At 39.6% G+C, this 19972-nt stretch overlaps 1 protein-coding gene across 3 annotated transcripts in view; it reads right to left on the bottom strand.

The window, feature by feature from the left end:
- Positions 1-1333: 1333 nt before the first annotated feature.
- Positions 1334-19972, bottom strand: part of PRRX1 (paired related homeobox 1) — an 85736-nt gene continuing 67097 nt past the window's right edge. Inside the window, exons 4-5 of one of the 3 annotated variants that reach the window (XM_070768136.1) lie at positions 17874-17945; positions 1334-1933 (exon numbers count right to left, since the gene is read on the bottom strand). In XM_070768136.1, coding sequence (XP_070624237.1) covers positions 17891-17945 — 55 coding nt within the window. In that variant the 3' untranslated portion in view covers positions 1334-1933; positions 17874-17890. Of the gene's footprint in view, positions 1934-8830; positions 12158-17873; positions 17946-19972 lie in introns of those variants that run through there. The other 2 variants (XM_070768135.1, XM_070768134.1) reach the window with 2 other exon arrangements.

Genomic DNA, 19972 nt, shown 5'->3' with positions numbered 1-19972 from the left:
AGCATACAAAACTACAGAGATCAGTATTTTGAACATAATGGCACCCCACTCCAGTACTCTTGCCTGGAAAATCCCATGGATGGAGGAGCCTGGTGGGCTGCAGTCCATGGGATCACTAAGAGTTGGACACGACTGAGCGACTTCACTTTCACTTTTCACTTTCATGCATTGGAGAAGGAAATGGCAACCCACTCCAGTGTTCTTGCCTGGAGAATCCCAGGGACGGGGGAGCCTGGTGGGCTGCCGTCTATGGGATCGCACAGAGTCAGACACGACTGAAGCGACTTAGCAGCAGCAGCAGCAGTGCTTGCTACCCAGCTTTTGTCAAACTTTAGTATTTGTCTTATTTTCATCTCATATTTTTTAAGGAAATGAAATAGTTCAGATTTATTTGAAGCACCTAGTGTGCTTCTTCAGATTCTGTCCCCTACCTCCTTACTCAGAAATTGCTTTTTTCAGAATTAGTATTTTGAAGTTATTTTTCATTTTTTATTTATATGTATGCGTGTTTTACCACATACACATGTGTTTATAAATAATATATAATGTTATTATCTATTTTTAAACTTTATATAAATAGTGTCATATATCCCTACAATTTATTTTTTTCTTCTCAAAGTGATGTTTCTGAGAGGTCTCCAACTAGAGGTATGTAGCCATTTCTCATTTATTCATTTTTTATTTCTGAATAGTATACCATTGTATGAATATATCACAGTTTGTTTATTCTGTCTTTGACAGACATCTTGTTTGTTTCCAATATTTTATTATTGCAAGCTGTGCTATGATGAACATTTCTATTCATGCCTTCCTGTGCACATATGTGAGTTTCTCTAGCTGTCCAGGATTTCTAGCCTTATTTTACCTCTGAGTAACTGAGTGTCACTAAGCAGATAAATATGTGACTTTAATAAATAGTTTTCAGATGTCTTCAGTTTGTAGATGACCTGGCATTCTTACTTTCAGGAATGCTGCCTTTTAAAAAAGTAGAATAACATGTTGACATATTTTCCAGGAACTCTACAGTGTCAGGCACTAATTTATTGAAAGTGTTATTTAGTGTACTTATTTACTACAACATTCAGTTAATTATGTATTATACAAAGGGCACAAGATGCTACAAAACCATATACTATAATATTCAAACACATTCTTCCATATGCTTATGTGTAACTCATATGTCTGTGAGTTACAAGAATCTTGAAATGCACATGATAGTGAAGGAAGAAGGGAAAAGAAAGGAAAAGGAGGTTTTAGGTTGGGCTGAGTTGCAGTTAACAAATAGACTTTGTCATGACATGGATTGACAGAATAGAACTTTATTTTCTCCACCATATAATACTCCAGACTGTTCCCAGGGTGCAAGAGTTGCAACTTTTCTTCCTGAAGTCACATTTCCAGTCCCAGGTTGACTGTTGCTTTACCATCCTTAAAATGTGGCTCCCAAAGTTGATTGGATGCTGTCTTAGCACTCAGCCACAGGGAAGAAAGAGCAAGGGAAAACGCAGTTCGGAATTATGAGCCAGGATCAAAACTGTCAAATACCACTGCTGCTCACATTTCATTGTCTGGGAGGTGTCACAAGACCACACCTACCTGCAAAGTTTGCTAGGGAATGAAACCTATCCGTGTGCCCAGAAAGAAGAGTAAACGGACTTGGTTGAAATGCTAGTTGTCTCTTCAACAAGAATGAAGAAAGGAATTGGTACAGTTTTAATTGACGTATTTGCAGCAAGCATTTGTCAACGTCAGCAAGAAGCAAGTCAATATCAATTGAGATGGAAAACAATTGACAGTCAAAAGTGTTCTTTTCTCCTTCCTCGATCTGGAGAACCTATGTTATTTTTATCTGCCTACATTTCATTTCATTCTCTCTTTCTTCTGGTAACAACAGGTTCCCAGTACTCAATCCAAGTTTTGGAGAGGATGCCCCCTGGCAAAAGAGATAAAGTTCCATGTTACTCAGAGACCTTCTCCCACCCTCTCCCCAGAAAAGCACAGATGGAGGTAATGGCTGACATGCAGATGGTTTATTTGGAAAATGGTCACAGGGAGCAGGATTGAGGAGCTGAGGGAATAAAAGGATGAAAATGGAAAACCAATGCAAGGGTTCATTATCAAGGTAGCCACCATCACTCGGGACTGATGTCCAAAGTTGGTATGTCTGAAAATGAAAGTGGGGAGCATTTATACATTGGTTTAGTTGATGTGCTATCTACAAGACTCTGGAAATATACTGAGGATTGAGTGTTTCAGTACTGACTAGATGTAGAAGTGAGGACAAGAGGCATTGCACTGGTGCTCAAGTGGTGCCTGAAAAAGGCACACACCACTGGTCTAGACACTTAGTACATCTCCACCCCTAGGGTTCAGTGATTGGATCATGAGTGTGCATAAACCAAACCAGGACATTAAAGTTATCTCCCAGGATATTTATAACAGGAGATGGTTTCTCAGATCTTTCTTCTAAGCTGAAAGGATGCAAGTCTCCTCTGCCAGCAGCCACTTTCCTTACTCCATGGAGAAAACCTGCCTGCAGAGATGAGACACAGACAGAGGGTTCTGGTGATGTCAAGTCTCAGTTCTAGTGACTGAGCTTCTCAGAGCTACCTTGATTCCCTTGACTCCTTCTTTCTTCCTCTGATCTACCTCCAAATCCAGCTAATAAACACCCTATTTAAACCACCTCAACCTAATTTCACTTGGGTTTCTGCCACTTGCAACTAAAGTGCACCTGACAATATAGAAATGAGTATTACAGGCCTTCAAGTCTAAAACTAAATGACCTGAGGTATTCTGTGCAACAGGGAGGATTTCAACCCATTGCCAGGTCTGCAAGACTCCAAGGGTCAGACCATAGAAAACTCTGAATTGCAACAGAAATCCCCCCTTGTCAAGTAAAGAAGTTTGAAACACAAGGAGACACAATGGAAAGTACTGGGGCTTAAGAGGAACTAAAGCAATAACTGAAATCTTCCTTCTCGGCCCCTTCTCAAACCTTTCTGCTGTTCTGTCTCCCCACAAGCATAATGTAAACCACAACCCAGGTAAACCACAATAAATTGGTATGCTGACTGATAGGGGACAGATAAAGTGAAAATGAAATTGCTCAGTTGTGTCCGACTCTTTGAGACCCTATGGGCTGTAGCCTGCCAGGCTCCTCCGTCCATGGTATTTTCCTGGCAAATTTACTGGAGTGGATTGCCATTTCCTTCTCCAGGAGATCTTCCCACCCCAGAGACTGAACTCGGGTCTTCCACATTGCAGGCAGACTCTTTACCATCTGAGCCACCACAGGACAGATAAACTCTGTTCAAAACTCTCCTGTTACCCTGTTCCAAAGAAGATTTGAAAGAAGCCTTCAAGCTGAGGTCCTACAGATGCACAGAGGTCTGAGTCCAATTTCTAAGAGAGAAAAAAAATGTGGGGCCAGAATGGGTTCATATTGAAGGTTTATGACTCAGAAAGCTTTCTGGCACTGATTTCTAGTTAATGTAATCTCCAGAAATTAAATCAAAAGGCAGCCAAGCCTGGTGGCTCATCCATGGGGATGCTAGAGCCATACTCAGGCTAGAGAACAAATAAAGGCCTGCATATTCACATCCAGACACTAACATTATAAATTAAGCTAACAAACTGTTAAACAAATTACATTCCACCCTCCTCCATTAATGAACCCATTAATAGTGACAGGAAAAGCCAGGTTCTCATTCTGAATTCTCAGGCTGTTTGCTTTGTAGTTCCTTTCCAGAACATGGGAGTGTAGAGAGCCTCTGGCCAGGCCTTAGACTGCAGCCTGTAGCCTACCCACTTCTCTTCTCACCCAGCCCCATCCTGCACCAAAAGTAGACATGCATTGTTGTTCTTTAGTCGCTAAGTTGTGTCCAACTCTTTTGTGACCCCATGGACTGTAACCTGCCAGGCTCTTCTGTCCAAGAAATTTTCCAGGCAAGAATACTGGAGCAGCTTGTCATTTCCTACTCCAGGGAATCTTCCCAAACCAGGGATCGAACCTGCGTCTCTTGCATCTCCTGCATTGGCAGGTGGATTCTTCACCACTGAGCCACCTGGGAATAACTGCAGCATGCATATCCGAGGACCACCTATCTACCCCAACCCCCACAAATAGTCATCCCAGGAAAAGAGGCTAATGGAAACCTTGAAAGTGGATTCCAGATCATTTGGAAAGGGACTTCTAAACCCCAAGTGCATGAAGGATGGTCTCCAATGACAGATACAGAATCCAGGTGGGCACATTCATCTGGCCCCATAGATTCTTTGCGCAGTCAGAGGAGTGCTGCTGAGACCCAGAGCAAGGTGTATGGATCTTGCTAGGCCTAAGGGTATGGGCCTCATTCCAGTGTTTGGGATCTCAAGAGCTACTCTGGCTCCAGCAGTATTTCTCTGGGTTCAGTAGGCAACCCTAGTGTCCTTTAAGTAAAGCTCTGAGTAATTTGAACTAGTTCGATAGGCTTCTGCCACCTGCCACTGAAAGGATTCTTATTAATACACTTTCAGTACCAAAAATCTCAAGCAAGTGATCTATAGCAGTGGTCCCCAAACTTTTTGGCATCAGGGACCAGTTTTGTGGAAGACAATTTTTTTCACAGACCAGGGCAGGGTGGGGATGGTTCAAGTGCATTATATTCATTGTGTACTTTATTATTATTACATGAAATACTTATACAGCTCACCACAGTGCGGAATCAGATTATCAGGCATTAGATTCTCATAAGGAGCATGCAACCTAGATCCCTCACGTACACAGTTCACAGTAGAGTTCCGCTCCCATGAGAATCTAATGCCATCACTGATCTGACAGGAGACAGAGCTCAGGCAGTAATGCAAGCAATGGGGAGCAGCTGTAAATACAGATGAAGCTTCACTTGCTCGCCTGCCGCTCACCTCCTGCCGTGACATCTTGTTCCTAACAGGTCATGGACCTATACCAGTCCAAGGCCTGGGGCTTGGGGGCCTCTGGTATACAACCACTGCTTCCATTTTTATCAAGCACTTATTCTTACCATAACTTGCCACAATGTACCTTCTTCCAGCACTCAAGTACTCTGTACTCCAGAAAATCACTAATCCAAGGGGCTTTTCTCTATCTCCAATTAGCTGGTCTGCTCTACAGCATTTGAGTATATTGAGAATTCCCTTCTTTTTATTTATTTTTTAAAACTTTTTATTTTGTGTTGGGATATAGCCAATTAATAATGTTGTAATAGTTTCAGGTGAACAGTGAAGGGACTCAGCCATACATATGCATGTATCCATTCTCCCCCAAACTCCCCTCCCATCCAGGCTGCTACATAGTATTGAGCAGAGTTTCATATGCTGTATAGTAGGTCCTTGCTGGTTATCCATTTTAAATACAGCAATGTGTACACATCCATCCCAAACTCTCTAACTATTCCTTCCCGCTATTTTCCCCCGTGGTGACCATAAATTTGTTCTCTAAGTCTGAGTTTCTTTCTGCTTTGTAAGTAAGTTCATTTGTATCATTTCTTTTTAGGTTCCACATACAAGGGATGTCATACAATATTTCTCCTTCTCTCTCTGACTTAACTTCACTTAGTATGACAATCTCTAGGTCCATCCATGTTGCTGCAAATGGCATTATTTCATTCTTTTTAATGGCTAGTATTAGATGTATGTACCACATCTTCTTTATCCATTCCTCTGTCAATGGACACATAGCTTGCTTCCATGTCTTAGCCATTGTGATCAGTGCTGCAATTTGGGTGCATGTGAACATTTGGGTGCATGTATCCCTTCAGATTATGTTTGTCTCTGGATATATGCCCAGGTGTGGGATTACAGAGTTATGGCAGAAAGTGAAGAGGAACTAAAAAGCCTCTTGATGAAAGTGAAAGTGGAGAGTGAAAAAGTTGGCTTAAAACTCAACATTCAGAAAACAAAGATCATGGCATCCAGTCCCATCACTTCATGGGAAATAGATGGGGAAACAGTGTCAGACTTTATTTTTTGGGGCTCCAAAATCACTGCAGACGGTGACTGCAGCCATGAAATTAAAAGACGCTTACTCCTTGGAAGGAAAGTTATGACCAACTTAGATAGCATATTCAAAAGCAGAGACATTACTTTGCCAACAAAGGTTCATCTAGTCAAGGCTATGGTGTTTCCTGTGGTCATGTATGGGTGTGAGAGTTGGACTGTGAAGAAGGCTGAGCGCCGAAGAATTGATGCTTTTGAACTGTGGTGTTGGAGAAGACTCTTGAGAGTCCCTTGGACTGCAAGGAGATCCAACCACTCCATTCTGAAGGAGATCAGCCCTGGGATTTCTTTGGAAGGAATGATGCTGAAGCTGAAACTCCAGTACTTTGGCCACCTCATGCGAAGAGTTGACTCATTGGAAAAGACTCTGATGCTGGGAGGGATTGGGGGCAGGAGGAGAAGGGGACAACAGAGGATGAGATGGCTGGATGGCATCACTGACTCGATGGACATGAGTCTGAGTGAACTCCGGGAGTTGGTGATGGATAGGGAGGCCTGGCATGCTGCGATTCATGGGGTTGCAAAGAGTCGGACACGACTGAGCGACTGAACTGAACTGAAGGTAGCTCTATTTTTAATTTTTTAAGGAACCTCAATCCTGTTCTCCAATTTACATTCCCACCAACAGTGTAGGAGAGTTCCCTTCTCTCTACACTTTCTCCAGCATTTATTGTTTGTGGATTTTTTTTTTTTTTTATGATGATAGCTGTTTTGACTGGTGTGAGGTGATATCTTCAAAATTTATAAACAGCTCATGGTGCTTAACAGCACCAAAACAAACAACCCAGTCAAAAAATAGGCAGAAGGCATTTCTCCAAAGAAGACATATGGATGGCCAAGAGGCACATGAAAAGATGTTCAACATTGTTAATTATTAGAGAAATGTGATTCCCTTCTTTTTAAAAACTTCTCTTTTCTTAAATCTGAGATAACAAAGAAGCTGAGCTCTCCCCTATTTCTTGAAAAGCTCCTTGTAAATTGCTTTCAGTAGCTCTTTTCCTAATTGAAAGTGTTTTTCAAAGTCCTGTCTTTCTCCCTGGGCTAATTACTTCCAAAAGGCACTTACTGAAATAATTATTTGAGTCACAATGATACTCTTTATTCTCAAAGAATTATTCATACTTATACCTCAAGGTGTCACTTCCTTAAAGATGAATCCCAAATTTCTGTCTCCACCCTTGACCTCAGTTCTAAGCCCTACTCCTTCACTTACTGAACACTTACATTTCAGGTTTTTCTTTTTTTGGCCATGCTATGCCGCATGTGGCATCTTAGATCCCTGACTAGGGACCAAACTCATGCCCCCCACAGTGAAAGCATCGAGCCTTAACCACTGGACTAGCAGGGAAGTCCTTAGAGTGCAATATATCTTTCTCCTGTTATTGGCCCTCTCCTGTTTTTGTTGACTTTTGTCAGTGATTCATCTGCCCTGCCGTGCCCAGGTTTCAAATCAGGGTTACTTTGACTCCAGTCTCTTTCTCCCATCATAAAGTTCTGCTGATTTTTTCCTTGCAAGATGTTTCTTATGCATCCTTTGTTTTCTGTTCCTCTTCTATCTGTTCTGCTTCCAGTTTCTGTTCTGCTCTAGTTCATCTCCATCCTTTTACCACAACAATCCTGCTAACTTTCAATCAATCTCGATGGCCTGAGGAACAATCCATACTCCTTTGACACATAATACATTGCAAGATGAAGAATCAACTTCAATCTTCAGTGTTTTCTTCTACTCTGCTTCAAAATAAGCTCTCCATCCCTTCTAGGCCCATCTTGCCATGGTCCTGGAATACAAATTCCTCATTCTTGTATCCCTCCCTTCACCCTTTCTTCTGTACCACTCCTCCCACCTGAAATCCATTGCCTCCCCTTCTCCTGCCCAGATCCCTGCTGAGGAAACTCAAGTCCCAGTTCCTCAGTGAAACTCTCTCCCATTTCAGCTCAGTGTTTTCTTGCTTCCTTTTCTGAACTCCCATCTGTTTTATTTCTTGGACACATTTACTGTCTTGAACTATAGGCTTCCCTGATGGCTCAGAGGGTAAAGCGTCTGCCTGCAATGCTGGAGACCTGGGTTCGATCTCTGGGTTGGGAAGATCCCCTAGAGAAGGAAATGGCAACCTACTCTGGCACTTTTGCCTGGAAAATCCTATGGACAGAGAAGCCTGGTAGGCTACAGTCAACGGGGTCACAAAGAGTCGGATGCGACTTCACTTTCTATTGCATAAATTTGTTCATGCTATAGTTGCCATTTAAATCAGATTTACTTTAATTTGTATGAAAAAGAACTATTTTCCTATTTCACTTTTCTACCACCTCCTCCCCTACTTACTACACAATACTGTAACAGTAGGTGCTTAAGAAATTTTACTTTGTTACTTCTTTTTTCTAAAAGAAAAGGCTGTCATTAGTCTGGGTGAACTCCGGGAGTTGGTGATGGACAGGGAGGCCTGACGTGCTGCGATTCCTGGGGTTGCAAAGAGTCGGACACGACTGAGCGACTGAGCTGACTGAACTGAATCTGTTTTGTCTAATGATGTACATTATTGTGGATACTAAAGGGGTGGGTGAGAAATAGCAAAACTCTCCTTAAAGGTTCACTCTACACTTACCCATTCTACTAAAAAATGCCCCCACCTTATCTCACTGTTGTCTTTGTCTGTGGGAAACAAACAAAATATGTAGAAAATATTATTATACTCTAAGAAGTTCTCTTGTTCAGAAATTCCTCTTACCTTCACTTTTTTTCTGAATGCAGTCTTAGATCTTAGCAGATCTGTTTTTAAATTTCAAAGGGAAAAGAACCATCAGACTCAGCAGACATAGTCGTATCCTTCTTTCTTTTTATTGAAAAGGAATCACTTCTATTCTAGCGCAAACAATGTATATTTTACATCATAAAGCAAGATATAATTTACATATTACATTTCTTATGAGATCTTTATACCCTAAATGTCATTCCCTTTTTTATCCAGTCACCTCTTCCAGCTTGATTTAACCTGCCGAGTACTCTACAAATCAGTGTCTTGTTTGGGGAGGGACTGGGAACACAGACGGTTGGCATGTATTCATCTGTTATCTGGGTATAGATGATGAAGAACAGGGATATGCCTTTGAACTTCATGGACCTGAGGCCCTCTCACACCTGGTTTAGGAGCCAGCATGCTGTTCTTTCAAATCACATATGAAACTTCTATTTTTTTTAAATCAATAATGAATGAACAAAATTGAGTGCTGGTACCCTGTGTACATTTCTCCATCAGATCCTTATATAGTCGATGTTTGTGGTATTGATTGACTAGCAATAAAAGCTCCTATGGCTGACAGCATTGATTATTCTATGATATTCCTGGACAGCAAGCACTTGCCCAGGCACTGCCTAATTTCATCCAGCACTGGGGTTATGGGGGTTCAGGCTTTTCTCTTCACCACTCAAAATGAATGTCAGGACAAAAGTTTCAAATGACCTTGTTTTACATGATCCTCTACCTCTTTACTCCCTCTTCTAAGACTCCCCCCATTTTTAGCAAAGTCTTTTCACCTGTGATGTCTCTTCCCTGCACTATGCACCCCAAACCTTCTCTTAGTTGTTCTCCCCAAACTCCAAAGGTTCACTGGTTTCTTGGACTGCACTCTTTTCACAAAGAATGTTTTGATCTACTAGGATTAAAACTTGATAATCCACGGCAGCTAGTGGGACAAGAGAATTAGTTGAAGAATACTTTAGGAAGCAGTAATGTGTGTTGTTCGGCCAGCCTACATAAACCATTCAGTAAGAAATGACTTAATAGTATGTTAAAAGAAGAGGAAATCAGTTGATGAAAGCAAAATGCGTATAAGATGGGCTTCCTTCTTATTAAAAGAAGTTTAGAATCAACATTGGTAATACATTTCCAGATCGATGACCGTTTGACTGAAAATACCACCATTAGTTCAATCTGATATGCCAGGGAAAATCACGAATGTGTACTGAAAGTGCACCTTAAATCCCAAATCCTTGCCTGTTACTCACAGTTGGCATATTTGGCCAAAATCAATCTAAAGCTTTTCAACTAATTTAAAAAATTATCATAAATCCAAGTTGGTCAAGATGAAAATATAAGTCAAAGAGATGTCTGTTCTGTGTGTCTCAAGTTATTTTTTGGTCAAATGATGTGATTTTTTGAGAGGTCTGCAAATATAAGCCTATTTCTCATTTCCAAATGCAAGGTTATAAGTATTTACAGCAAGGTAGCTTCTCCTTGCTAGAAAACAAGGCTTCTGGGTACCATAGCCCTCTATTAACATCATTTACTTTCATAGTCCCTTCCCTCCCATGGCTACAAAGTGCTGGACATACAGAGAATACAGGAAAGAATAAAGGAGCAAATGATTAGAGCCTCACAACACCCCTGTGAGGTAGGTAAGTATTGTTAAACCCATTTTACAAAAAAAAAAAGGTAAACCAAGGCACGGCATGAGAATGTGGTTTGGTCATGTCTACCTGACAAGTTACAAAAGCGTGGGTGGAAACAAAGAGAAAGAAACAAAAGATCAGTCCTAGATACTAAACTTTATGTCAATAGATTAGAAGACACAAATAGCCAGCAATTGCCTTTCAGATTCTTAGAATTTAGATAAACCTTTAAGTATTTCACTGAATCATGTATCTTTCCTATTCCTGTTGAGTGGGAAAAGGACAGATAACTAAATGGCTTTTCCTCTGCTAAGTCTAATTCTCATGCTAGTTTAGTGTGTATCAGCCTTTCACCAGAGTTCAGGTGCCAAACTCAAGGACATTTTCATAGCCTCGATTGTTTCTAATGTATTTAAAATGCTAATGTGAAAATTATAACTGTTCTCAAACAGCTGCTTTATCAGTTGTTCTGTGGCCATAGTGAGAATTTTGTGTAGAGAAAGAAAGGAAACAAGATCCCTAATAAAAAGTCTTACCACGGTAGAAATAAGGACACTGATGATGGTGTGAAATTTGCTCTTGGTAGTGTTTGAGAAACTGCAAACTCAAGCTTGCAAGAATATTTTTATATATATATATATATATAATATATAAATATATACAGTATATATATAAGTGTGCATCTGACTACCCTTAAGGCACCAAAGAGATGTAGGCCATGCCTTTCACAACTTAGTGTTTGTCTTCCTAGAGAAATGTCTCTTCCTCTCTCAAGTGAAAAATATGTCTTCTATCAAATAAGCCTATGTTAGCAAATTACTCAAGAAACAACAAATATCTTTAACTTAAGATGGCTGTTTGCTTGGATAGGGGTGAGGGGTAGTAGTGAGGTGATATTATCCTCTATTGCTTAGAGCTTAAATCTAGAGCTTAGAGCTTAGAATTAGCCAGATGTAGCCAATCACGTTGGATTAGACAGGCCAGTGACCAGATGTTGTATACAACTGCTTTGTTTCCCACCCCCCGACCCCATAGTAGCTGATGGAACCTTACCATGACCAACAGAGATGGAGACAATGAGCAAAGGAATTATGTCTGGCACAAATTCTTCAGAAAGACTTTGGCTTTTCAGAAGTTCCTAGAGCTTCTGTTCAGAGAACTGGGAAGAAAGGTGGGGTAAGGCACTGAGGTTCACTGAGGAGACTATAGGCAAGTATTCTGAATATGTATATACATATATGGTTTCTTTGGCTGCTGTCGATTCTTTTAAAACCCATACAATCATGGGAGTGGGTGGGCTGAACTTAACTGAAGAAGCTCAGAGTATATTAAGCAAAGCATATGAATAGAAGGAAAAACAAAATTAACACACACAGAAGCAAGTGGTGGTGGTATCCCAGAGGGAGGAGGAACATTTGTTAACTACTTTTCATTTTGCTCCTCTCCTGCTTTTCTCTGCCATGGTCCCAATAGTTTAGTTCTGTTTTTTTTTTTGTTTGTTTGTTTGTTTTTATTTATTTATTTTTTTTCCAGCAGATGTAGAAATGACAGAGCAGGATAGGTGTCTTATGGTTTTTGACTTCTTCTTAGGCCTGTTTAATTATTTTTTTTCCTCAGTTGACTGTTGGCACCTGGTTCCTCTGTAAACTATATTCCTTGGCCTTCAGTCTCAGGTTGGCAATGCTGTTGGCCATGTTGATGCCCTGTGCAGGGTTATTGTTGGCACATGTGGCAGAATAAGTAGCCATGGCGCTGTAGGGACAAAGGAGAGAGCAGGGAGAATAAGAGGCATTAGTTTCATGAAGTCGCAAGTCTGTGCCCCAGCTGGGTGCAACTCTCAGGATGGGGGCAGGCAGGTTGGACTACATGACCTCTGAGGTCCCTCACAGCCCCAGGTTTTCATTAGTCTAAGGCCCTTAGTGTGTTGAAGGTCCTTAGTGGCAAGTGCTTTGAAGGGCAGGGGAAAGCAGTGGAGAGTGGAACAAGGTGAGGGGGGAAGTATTTTCTGTGTTGGATACAGTGAGTAATGATTTATTTCTGGGGTGAGAGACGAAAGCTGCTTATGGTGGATAGCAGGTGTTTCATCAGCTGACCAATTAAAACAGTATTTAATCTTGTCCTGCCTCTATCAATAGTTTCTGGGAGTAAGAAGGAAGAGAAGGAGGCATTTGGAAAAAGAAACTAAAGGACATTTTGCCTTCCTCACTCTAGGTAGCTGACTTGAATTCTAACACATTTTAACACATTTTAGATAATCACTGAATACCATATTAAATTGTTTCCTTGAAGAACCAGTTAAACAACCTAAGATGACTTCTCTGGCTTTCTTGATCCACTGGTTGATGGTACCAAGTATTGCAGAATCAAGAAGTTTCCATCCCTATTGGCCTTCATTTTATAACTTTTACTCAAAAGTACTTGAGCAGCTTACACTGCATGCCGTGTCCATTATTTTGGAAATGTTTAGATATCCTACATAAACTAGCAAATGATCCAGTTTCAGTATTCCTGACCTCAGAGGTAATTGTTTCTGACTGTTCTTATTGTGGAGAAAAGCCCAAAGTCAGAGACTGTAATTAAGACCTAGGAATACCACTGGACAGAAATTTGTAATTAGTGGCTTTCTGTTAATTGCATCTAAGAATTTCTTTAAAAGGAAAAGTAAAGATTTCTTAGACTAGGATGCAAGGTATCTATTACTTGATACTAAATAGATATAAAGGAACAACTCATTTTAATTAAATGAACATATTTCTAGTTGTTTCTAAGATTAGCAAAATACCTTTCAACTGAGGGCTGGAATGAGATAGACTTATAAATGGAATGACATGTGCTCTGCTGGTGCCTGCATTCCTGTGCAATTTTGTCAGCCACACAGGAGTTTGTGGTTCTGGGGATCAAGTGTTGGACCAGAAAGAGAAAAAAACTAAAGCTACTCTACAAATAGGAAGATTACATATCATTAATACTTATTTGGGATACCATGCAGTCAAGACTTCAAGTCAAGAATTATAGTCAAGACTCACAATAGCTTGTTCCAGCTCAATTACTAGCAATTAACCCAGGAAAACTGGGTTAAAAATTATAATATGTCTTACTAGAAATATACATCCTTAATTTAAGACCCATATAACACTGGTATGTGTGAGTGTTTATATGGGTGTCCTATCGCAGGAGGAAGACTCGGAAGCGTTCCAAAATAATGCTACGCTCTTTCATTTTTGAAAATGAAAACTCTTACTCCTTTCTGGGTACCTGATCTTAACTGTCTAGACAAAGTTAGGTTCATCTATAGCACCCTGTACTTTTCCTTTCAGCACTGAATTTTAATTCCTCAACTATAAGCTCCATAGATGAGACACCACATCTGCCTTGTTCACCACTGTGCCTCCAGGTAGAGCTCACACCATATCTAGCACATATTTGGCATTCAAGAAAGTATTTAGTGAATAGATAAGTAACTGAGAAATATCTAGGTACTGTATGATTAAACTGATTACTGCTCAGTATCAGTGATCTCTGTCACCCTGCTGTGAGTAATGATTTCTAAAAGTATTTTACCAACAGACTTTGATGTTAAGGAACCAGTCCTTCCCATTAATTTTGGCATCTTACTAGAATGAGAAAAATCAGAAGGGACATAACAAAAGCAGGGGCTGATGACTGCATATTCTTAATCCACCACAAATAGCTTTTAACAGTAACCCAAAAATGAATAAATATTGGTGCAGGTTAGATTTACAGAATAGACTATTACTCCAACCACTATCTACCAAAAGACAACAGCTGAAAAACAGTCTCAATTCAGTAGGTTTTAATTAGGAGTGAAAAAAAAATAATCAGAACAACCTGTTAAAATGGGACAAGTTTTTTTTCTTTTGTTACAATATACCAAGAAGTTTCACTTATTTTCAAAATCCATTTACATATTGTCATTCAAATTCTATATGAATTACATGCTTCCATTCAAGACCCTATCAGAAAGAAATGCAAATCCATAAATCACATACTTGAGAAATTTCTAGGATATACTGAAATCTAAGATTTCAAAGAAAAAAAATCTACGTATCTAAGAAAAGAGACAACTGGATTTAGGAAATGAACCTAAATTGTATATTATGAAATCAACCAAATCAGCCTTTCTTAGCCAGATTTCTGTGAGAGAATTAAGTCCTAAAGATGATATATGGTACCAGTTTAAATGTATAGGAGATAAGTTGGGATCTTGAGTTATCTGGTTTTTTTTTGTTAAATACTGAGAATAAAATTGAATGGCTTCTGAAAACAGGAAGGTAAAATTTCATGAGAGAGCAAAAAGAGAAAAAGTTCTCTGATGGCAAACTGGAAATATGGCAAACATGGAATACTGTGCTTTTAAGTATTTGACTCAGTTTCTTGAGACATTCTTTGAGATTCTGGACAAGGAAAGTTTCATTTAATAGAGATTCTCTTTTTCTTTTGATAATCAAGGGTGTGGTCCATTTTCCTTAGTTGACAAAGGGAATTAGAACTGTGGGGGATTAGTTTGCTGAAAATGCTGTTACTGTTTTCTAGAAATGTGTATTTTACTTGTGATTTCAATTTTGTCTATTACACAACCATTTTGCTGTACACTTCATAATTTACTAGTGTCATCTGGTTTTCTAGTCTGAAGACTTAGTATGGTAACACATTTCTTGGAAATATTGAGACTCTGTCTCTAATGCAGGCCAAATGTTAATATTCCAAATGAGATGAATGCTGATCCACTTCCCATCTCAAACCCAAATTAGTGAAATTAGAGTTGTATTTTATCTGGGAGACTAGATTTTCACTGAGACACCTTTCCTTAAACAACAGGCTGTGTTTGCAGAGTTGAGAACAGCACTCTTGTCTAATTGTACTGTGGTTCTTTTATAAAGACACCACTGTGTTTTGATACCATGGTAATGCCTTATAGGTATTTCTCAAGTTAGAAAGCTATCAGAATAAAAAAGAAAGAAGTTGCTATTAATGAATGAGTTTTGCAATATCCTAGATGCTTGATAAGTGATAAGATTTTCACTTGATAAATGTTTAGAAAAGTTATAAACTTTCAAAAATTGGTCTAACATTTCAGCATTGCATAGCCATAAGAAGTAAGATGAAGAAACAGAGACTGTCTTAATTCACAGCCTCTAAATAAATGCTTGGAATACACAACTCTATAGGCAGAGACCTCAGCAATATTTTGTGCATATACTAAAGAAAATGAGTCTGTTTTCCCTCCAGTAGTTTGACATGAGTCTAGTCTCTCAACCTAAATTAAAAGTGCCATTTAGGCAAGTAGGGACCAGTCCCTTGACATACCAGTGCCAATCAAGACATGTTACTGTCAGAAAAGACAAAATTAATCTAAAAGCAGCTTAGTCATGCTTTTAAAAAGCCTTAGAAATATGATGGAGAGGACCCACTTCCAAAAGTAACAACAGATGCAAGAAAGCCTTGAGTGGCTGCCAATCTGAAAGATTGTTCATGACCACCTGTTTTCCATGTCATCAAAACTTCTGAAGCTCTGTGTTAGGAAAATAAAGAGAACTCTGAAATGTTTTCTCACAAGACAGAAACCAATGAGGTTAATAAGCTGTTTTCAACCAAATTTTGGGGGCGATTCAGATCATGGCCTTCCTAAACAGGATTAAGTTTCCTGGGCTAAAAAGATGAGGTTAAAACTAATTAATTTATTAAGCACATGATAACACAAAAAGCTTGCTTACTGACACCTAGAGATCTTGCCCATTGATCTTACCTTCTGCCTATTCCCCTAACAGGATGGAGACATGAGATAAGTACTAAGACTGGGCTTATAGCATTTGGCCAAAGCAGCATTTCTATTTGGTTTTTAAGAATGTAAAGTTCTTTGTGTCCGTGACCAAGAAATCACACTGATGAATAAAAGGCATTGAGGAATCAGAGATGAAAAAGAAATACTTGTATCCCATCTGTTGATTCAGCGAATCTGCTCTGGAACTTGCACAGAGCTGACACATTTAAGTAAGCTTGAAATTTTTCCATCTCCTTATTTGGAGATTCCTAACAGATGGAGCTCAGCCATAGACAGCAGAATGCTAACCACCAGCAGGGTTAGAGTTCTGTTTTCACTTGGGGACAAATAATTTTTGATAATTTCAACCTACCTTGAGAGGTTGTCCTGAGGAATAATATGTTAAAATGCCTGTCTAACACCAAAGGAAGTATGGAAAATACTATGGTATGGCAGCCAGGAAACTTACGAACATCTCCCCTTCTGCTTTCCAGTCACCCAGAATGTAGATCCCACCAATCACAAAACAATTAAGGAGAGCTGAGGGTGGGGGTGGATAATACCTGACTCAGTTTTCAACTCTTTGTTTTCTATTTGATCCTTCCAGACAAATGATAACAAACTATGGAAAAATTCACCCCAAAGACAGATCTGTCAGCCCAAGAAGTCTGTGTGTCTTTCTGGGATCCTAGGGGTTCTCAGATTTTTCCAAAGGCTATAGAGCTTGAGGTTTTTGTGAGTCTGTTTGTGATGTGTAAAGGTTGGAGATCATCTCTTGGGTTTGTTCTGTTGTCAGTGCAAGAACAACAGAGGTTTACGTGCTTCCATCTCATAAAATTCAATATGAGTTTTCCTAGGGGAATTTAAACTTTTAAAGAGAGACCCGATAAATCCTTTGGGAAGTGATGTTTTGTAATTTAAGTAATCATTTCCAACTTCTGTTTTTAAAACTTAGAAGTTGATCTCTTTAAATGTGCATTTAGCTCTTAAAGTAGACACATTTGGACCATATTTCATTACTAAGACTTCAGTTTGCACTGCATGTTCAGTGATCCATCTGCCGTTGTAAACATTTTTCCTCTAAAAATGTTTTATATATGAAGTCTTGCATCTTTCTGCTGTCTCAGTGATTTTTGTTTTTCTTTTTGAAATGCACATTGCTTAACCATAGGTTCCAAACGCCCCTGTGTGATATATAATAGGGAAATTCTTACTAGCTCAATCTTAGATACAAGGCACATAAGAGATCCATGACTCAACTGGCCTGAAGAGCAACAAGAGCCAGGACAAGAACATAGTTCTTCTGACCTCTGTCCTATATCCTCTAAAGCCTCACTATTCAAAGCATGTACCAAGTGTCCACAGCCTGGGCATCACATGGGAGCATGTTAGATGTGCAATTCCCAGGTCTTGCCCTAGATTCACTGAATCTGAGTCTGTGCTGTAACATGATCCCAGGTGATTCATATGCCCAGTAATCCTTGAAGAGCCCTTCTCTAGGCTATCAGGCTACCCTGAACTCTATGGACATATTTTTCTTGCAGTTCTGGTTTCCAATAGTATTTCCCACTGGAAGACCTCACCGCTTTCATGTCTAGGACTGTAAGCCCCGCTTTCTTGAACATACTTAATTCCCACTTACACCCTACCCCCAGCAGCCACCCTCTTCCCCCTCTGACAAGTTACCTTTTCAGTGTCTTCCGTTAGAATCCGTTATGAAGCCCCTCGTGTAAACAACATCTTGGGAGGGAGGAGGATCTATTTTTGAAAGTGTGAAAGGGAGAAATGAGCCAAATGCGTTCAGCAGATGTCAGGCAGCACTGTGACCACGATCAAATGAGGGGAGGAGGAGGAGAAGGTTGGGGGAGGGAAATCGTGGATAAGGATCACTGGCCTCTCTTTCACTTGTCACTAGTTTCCTTTGAAGCCCAGCCCTCCCTCTGGAAATGGCACTCCAGACCAGTACTGCAGAGTACTGCAGAGCCAGACCATTCTTTATCTTTCACAGGAAAGGATGTCCCTGAGGAAAGGTTTCTTGACTACTTCATTCAAAACAACAGTCAAAAGTCCAGGACTTGGTAAATCACTGCTGCCCAAGAGGCAAAACTGTACAAGTCAAGGAGTCTTAATAACTCTGGTGCTTGTGTGTGCTTTCAGTTGCCTAAGGAAACAGTTCTGAGCAAACCAGTGAGTATGCGCGCTGAAGACAAGCTTTTTTCAACTGGCTTTGGGTAGATAAAGAAGACACCTGCCAGGACAGTAGTGTCCAGTTAGGGACTACTTTGCTACTCTGGGCGACTCAGTTGCCTGCCTGACATCATCACCTCTAATATCCTCGAGGTAATGAAGGAGGTCAGGACATGCTATAAATAGAGTGAACCATATGTCTCAGTTTGCCAGGGAAAATCCCAGTTTAAGCCTGTTGTCCTTGTGTCATTATTAATAGAACCCCCTTTTACTCTCACAAGTGTCCCAGTTTGGATGATTAATTATACAACCACCACTCTGGATATAAAATTCACCCAGAAAAAAAAAGTGTTGGCTGTTTCCCAGGTTATAATTCTGACCATACGCAAGCTATCTGCTTTGAGACTTGGTTTCCTCCTCTCTTCTTCCAGGGGAGAGCTGTGGAAGTCAGCAAACTGTCCTCTCTGGCAAAATTGTCTCCTCAAAGTCCCTGGGTTGCATGTCTCACTCATGCCAGGGAATGCCCACACACTCCAGAACATGGACCTCAGTGGCAGGCATGCTTCCCACATCTGAGACAAATCCTGAATCAAACAGGCATGATTATGTAGTTTTCCAGTCTTATTCTTTTTACTATTTTCAATAGAGTAAGATTTAATGTGAATGAAAGTAGGGTTATATGGCCTAATACATTAGACAGAAACAGGATTCACGAGCCCTGGCTCTAACTCTGCGTGCCAAAGGCTTAAATTTGGGCAAGTGTTCAGTCTCTTCTTTGGAACCAGATCAAGGACAAAGCTGCCACACAGGAGCATCCAAGGATTAACCAAGAGAAATGCTTTTTAATGAATGTCACATGTGAGATAACTAATTTGACATAATAGTACCAACAGAAATAGCGAGTTAATTTTCCATAACACAAAAGATTTATCATTTCCTTTGCTTTTCATCACTTGGTTTTCTTTTATATTTCCTTAAAAACACTTATATTTCCTACCAAGCTTCAAAATGTGAGATCATAATGAGTATTTTGGCTCTAAACACAGCAGAAATATCTTTAAGGAACAAAATAATTTTTTGCCACTTTTTGAAATTAATCAAAATATAAACACTTCAGTCAACACTGGGTCAAAAACATAATTGTTGATTAAATTACTGTTTAAACCATCATTTTTCTACTTAAATCTGGAGATTAATTTATTCTTCATACAGAATATGAACAGTCAGATTCTGTGAAATTTTTAATTATTTTTTAACAAACTCTGTGTCTAAGAGAGAAAAGATATAAAAGTATACCATGAATTGAATAAGAAGTAACTAGGTTATATGATTTTAAGTGAAAGGAGCAGAATACAAAATAGTATTTACACTATGTCTATACTATATAAAATACTGAACTCTAATTGCAAAAATAAACACTAGTTATCTCAAGATGGTGGAATTATGAGTGTTTTTTTAAAAGTGTATCTAGTATTTCTACACAATCTTTCAAATTAAAATATAACACTTTCCCAAAAGGCATACATAAATTGCATGCTAATAATTTCAGTTAGATGCCCATATACAAAGTATGTATAATGCAGGCATGGGATTTGAAC

Source organism: Bos indicus, chromosome 16 (genome assembly GCF_029378745.1).
Source record: "Bos indicus isolate NIAB-ARS_2022 breed Sahiwal x Tharparkar chromosome 16, NIAB-ARS_B.indTharparkar_mat_pri_1.0, whole genome shotgun sequence".
In the NCBI taxonomy this organism is placed as follows: domain Eukaryota; kingdom Metazoa; phylum Chordata; class Mammalia; order Artiodactyla; family Bovidae; genus Bos; species Bos indicus.
This window is presented reverse-complemented; position numbering and strand designations above follow the sequence as displayed.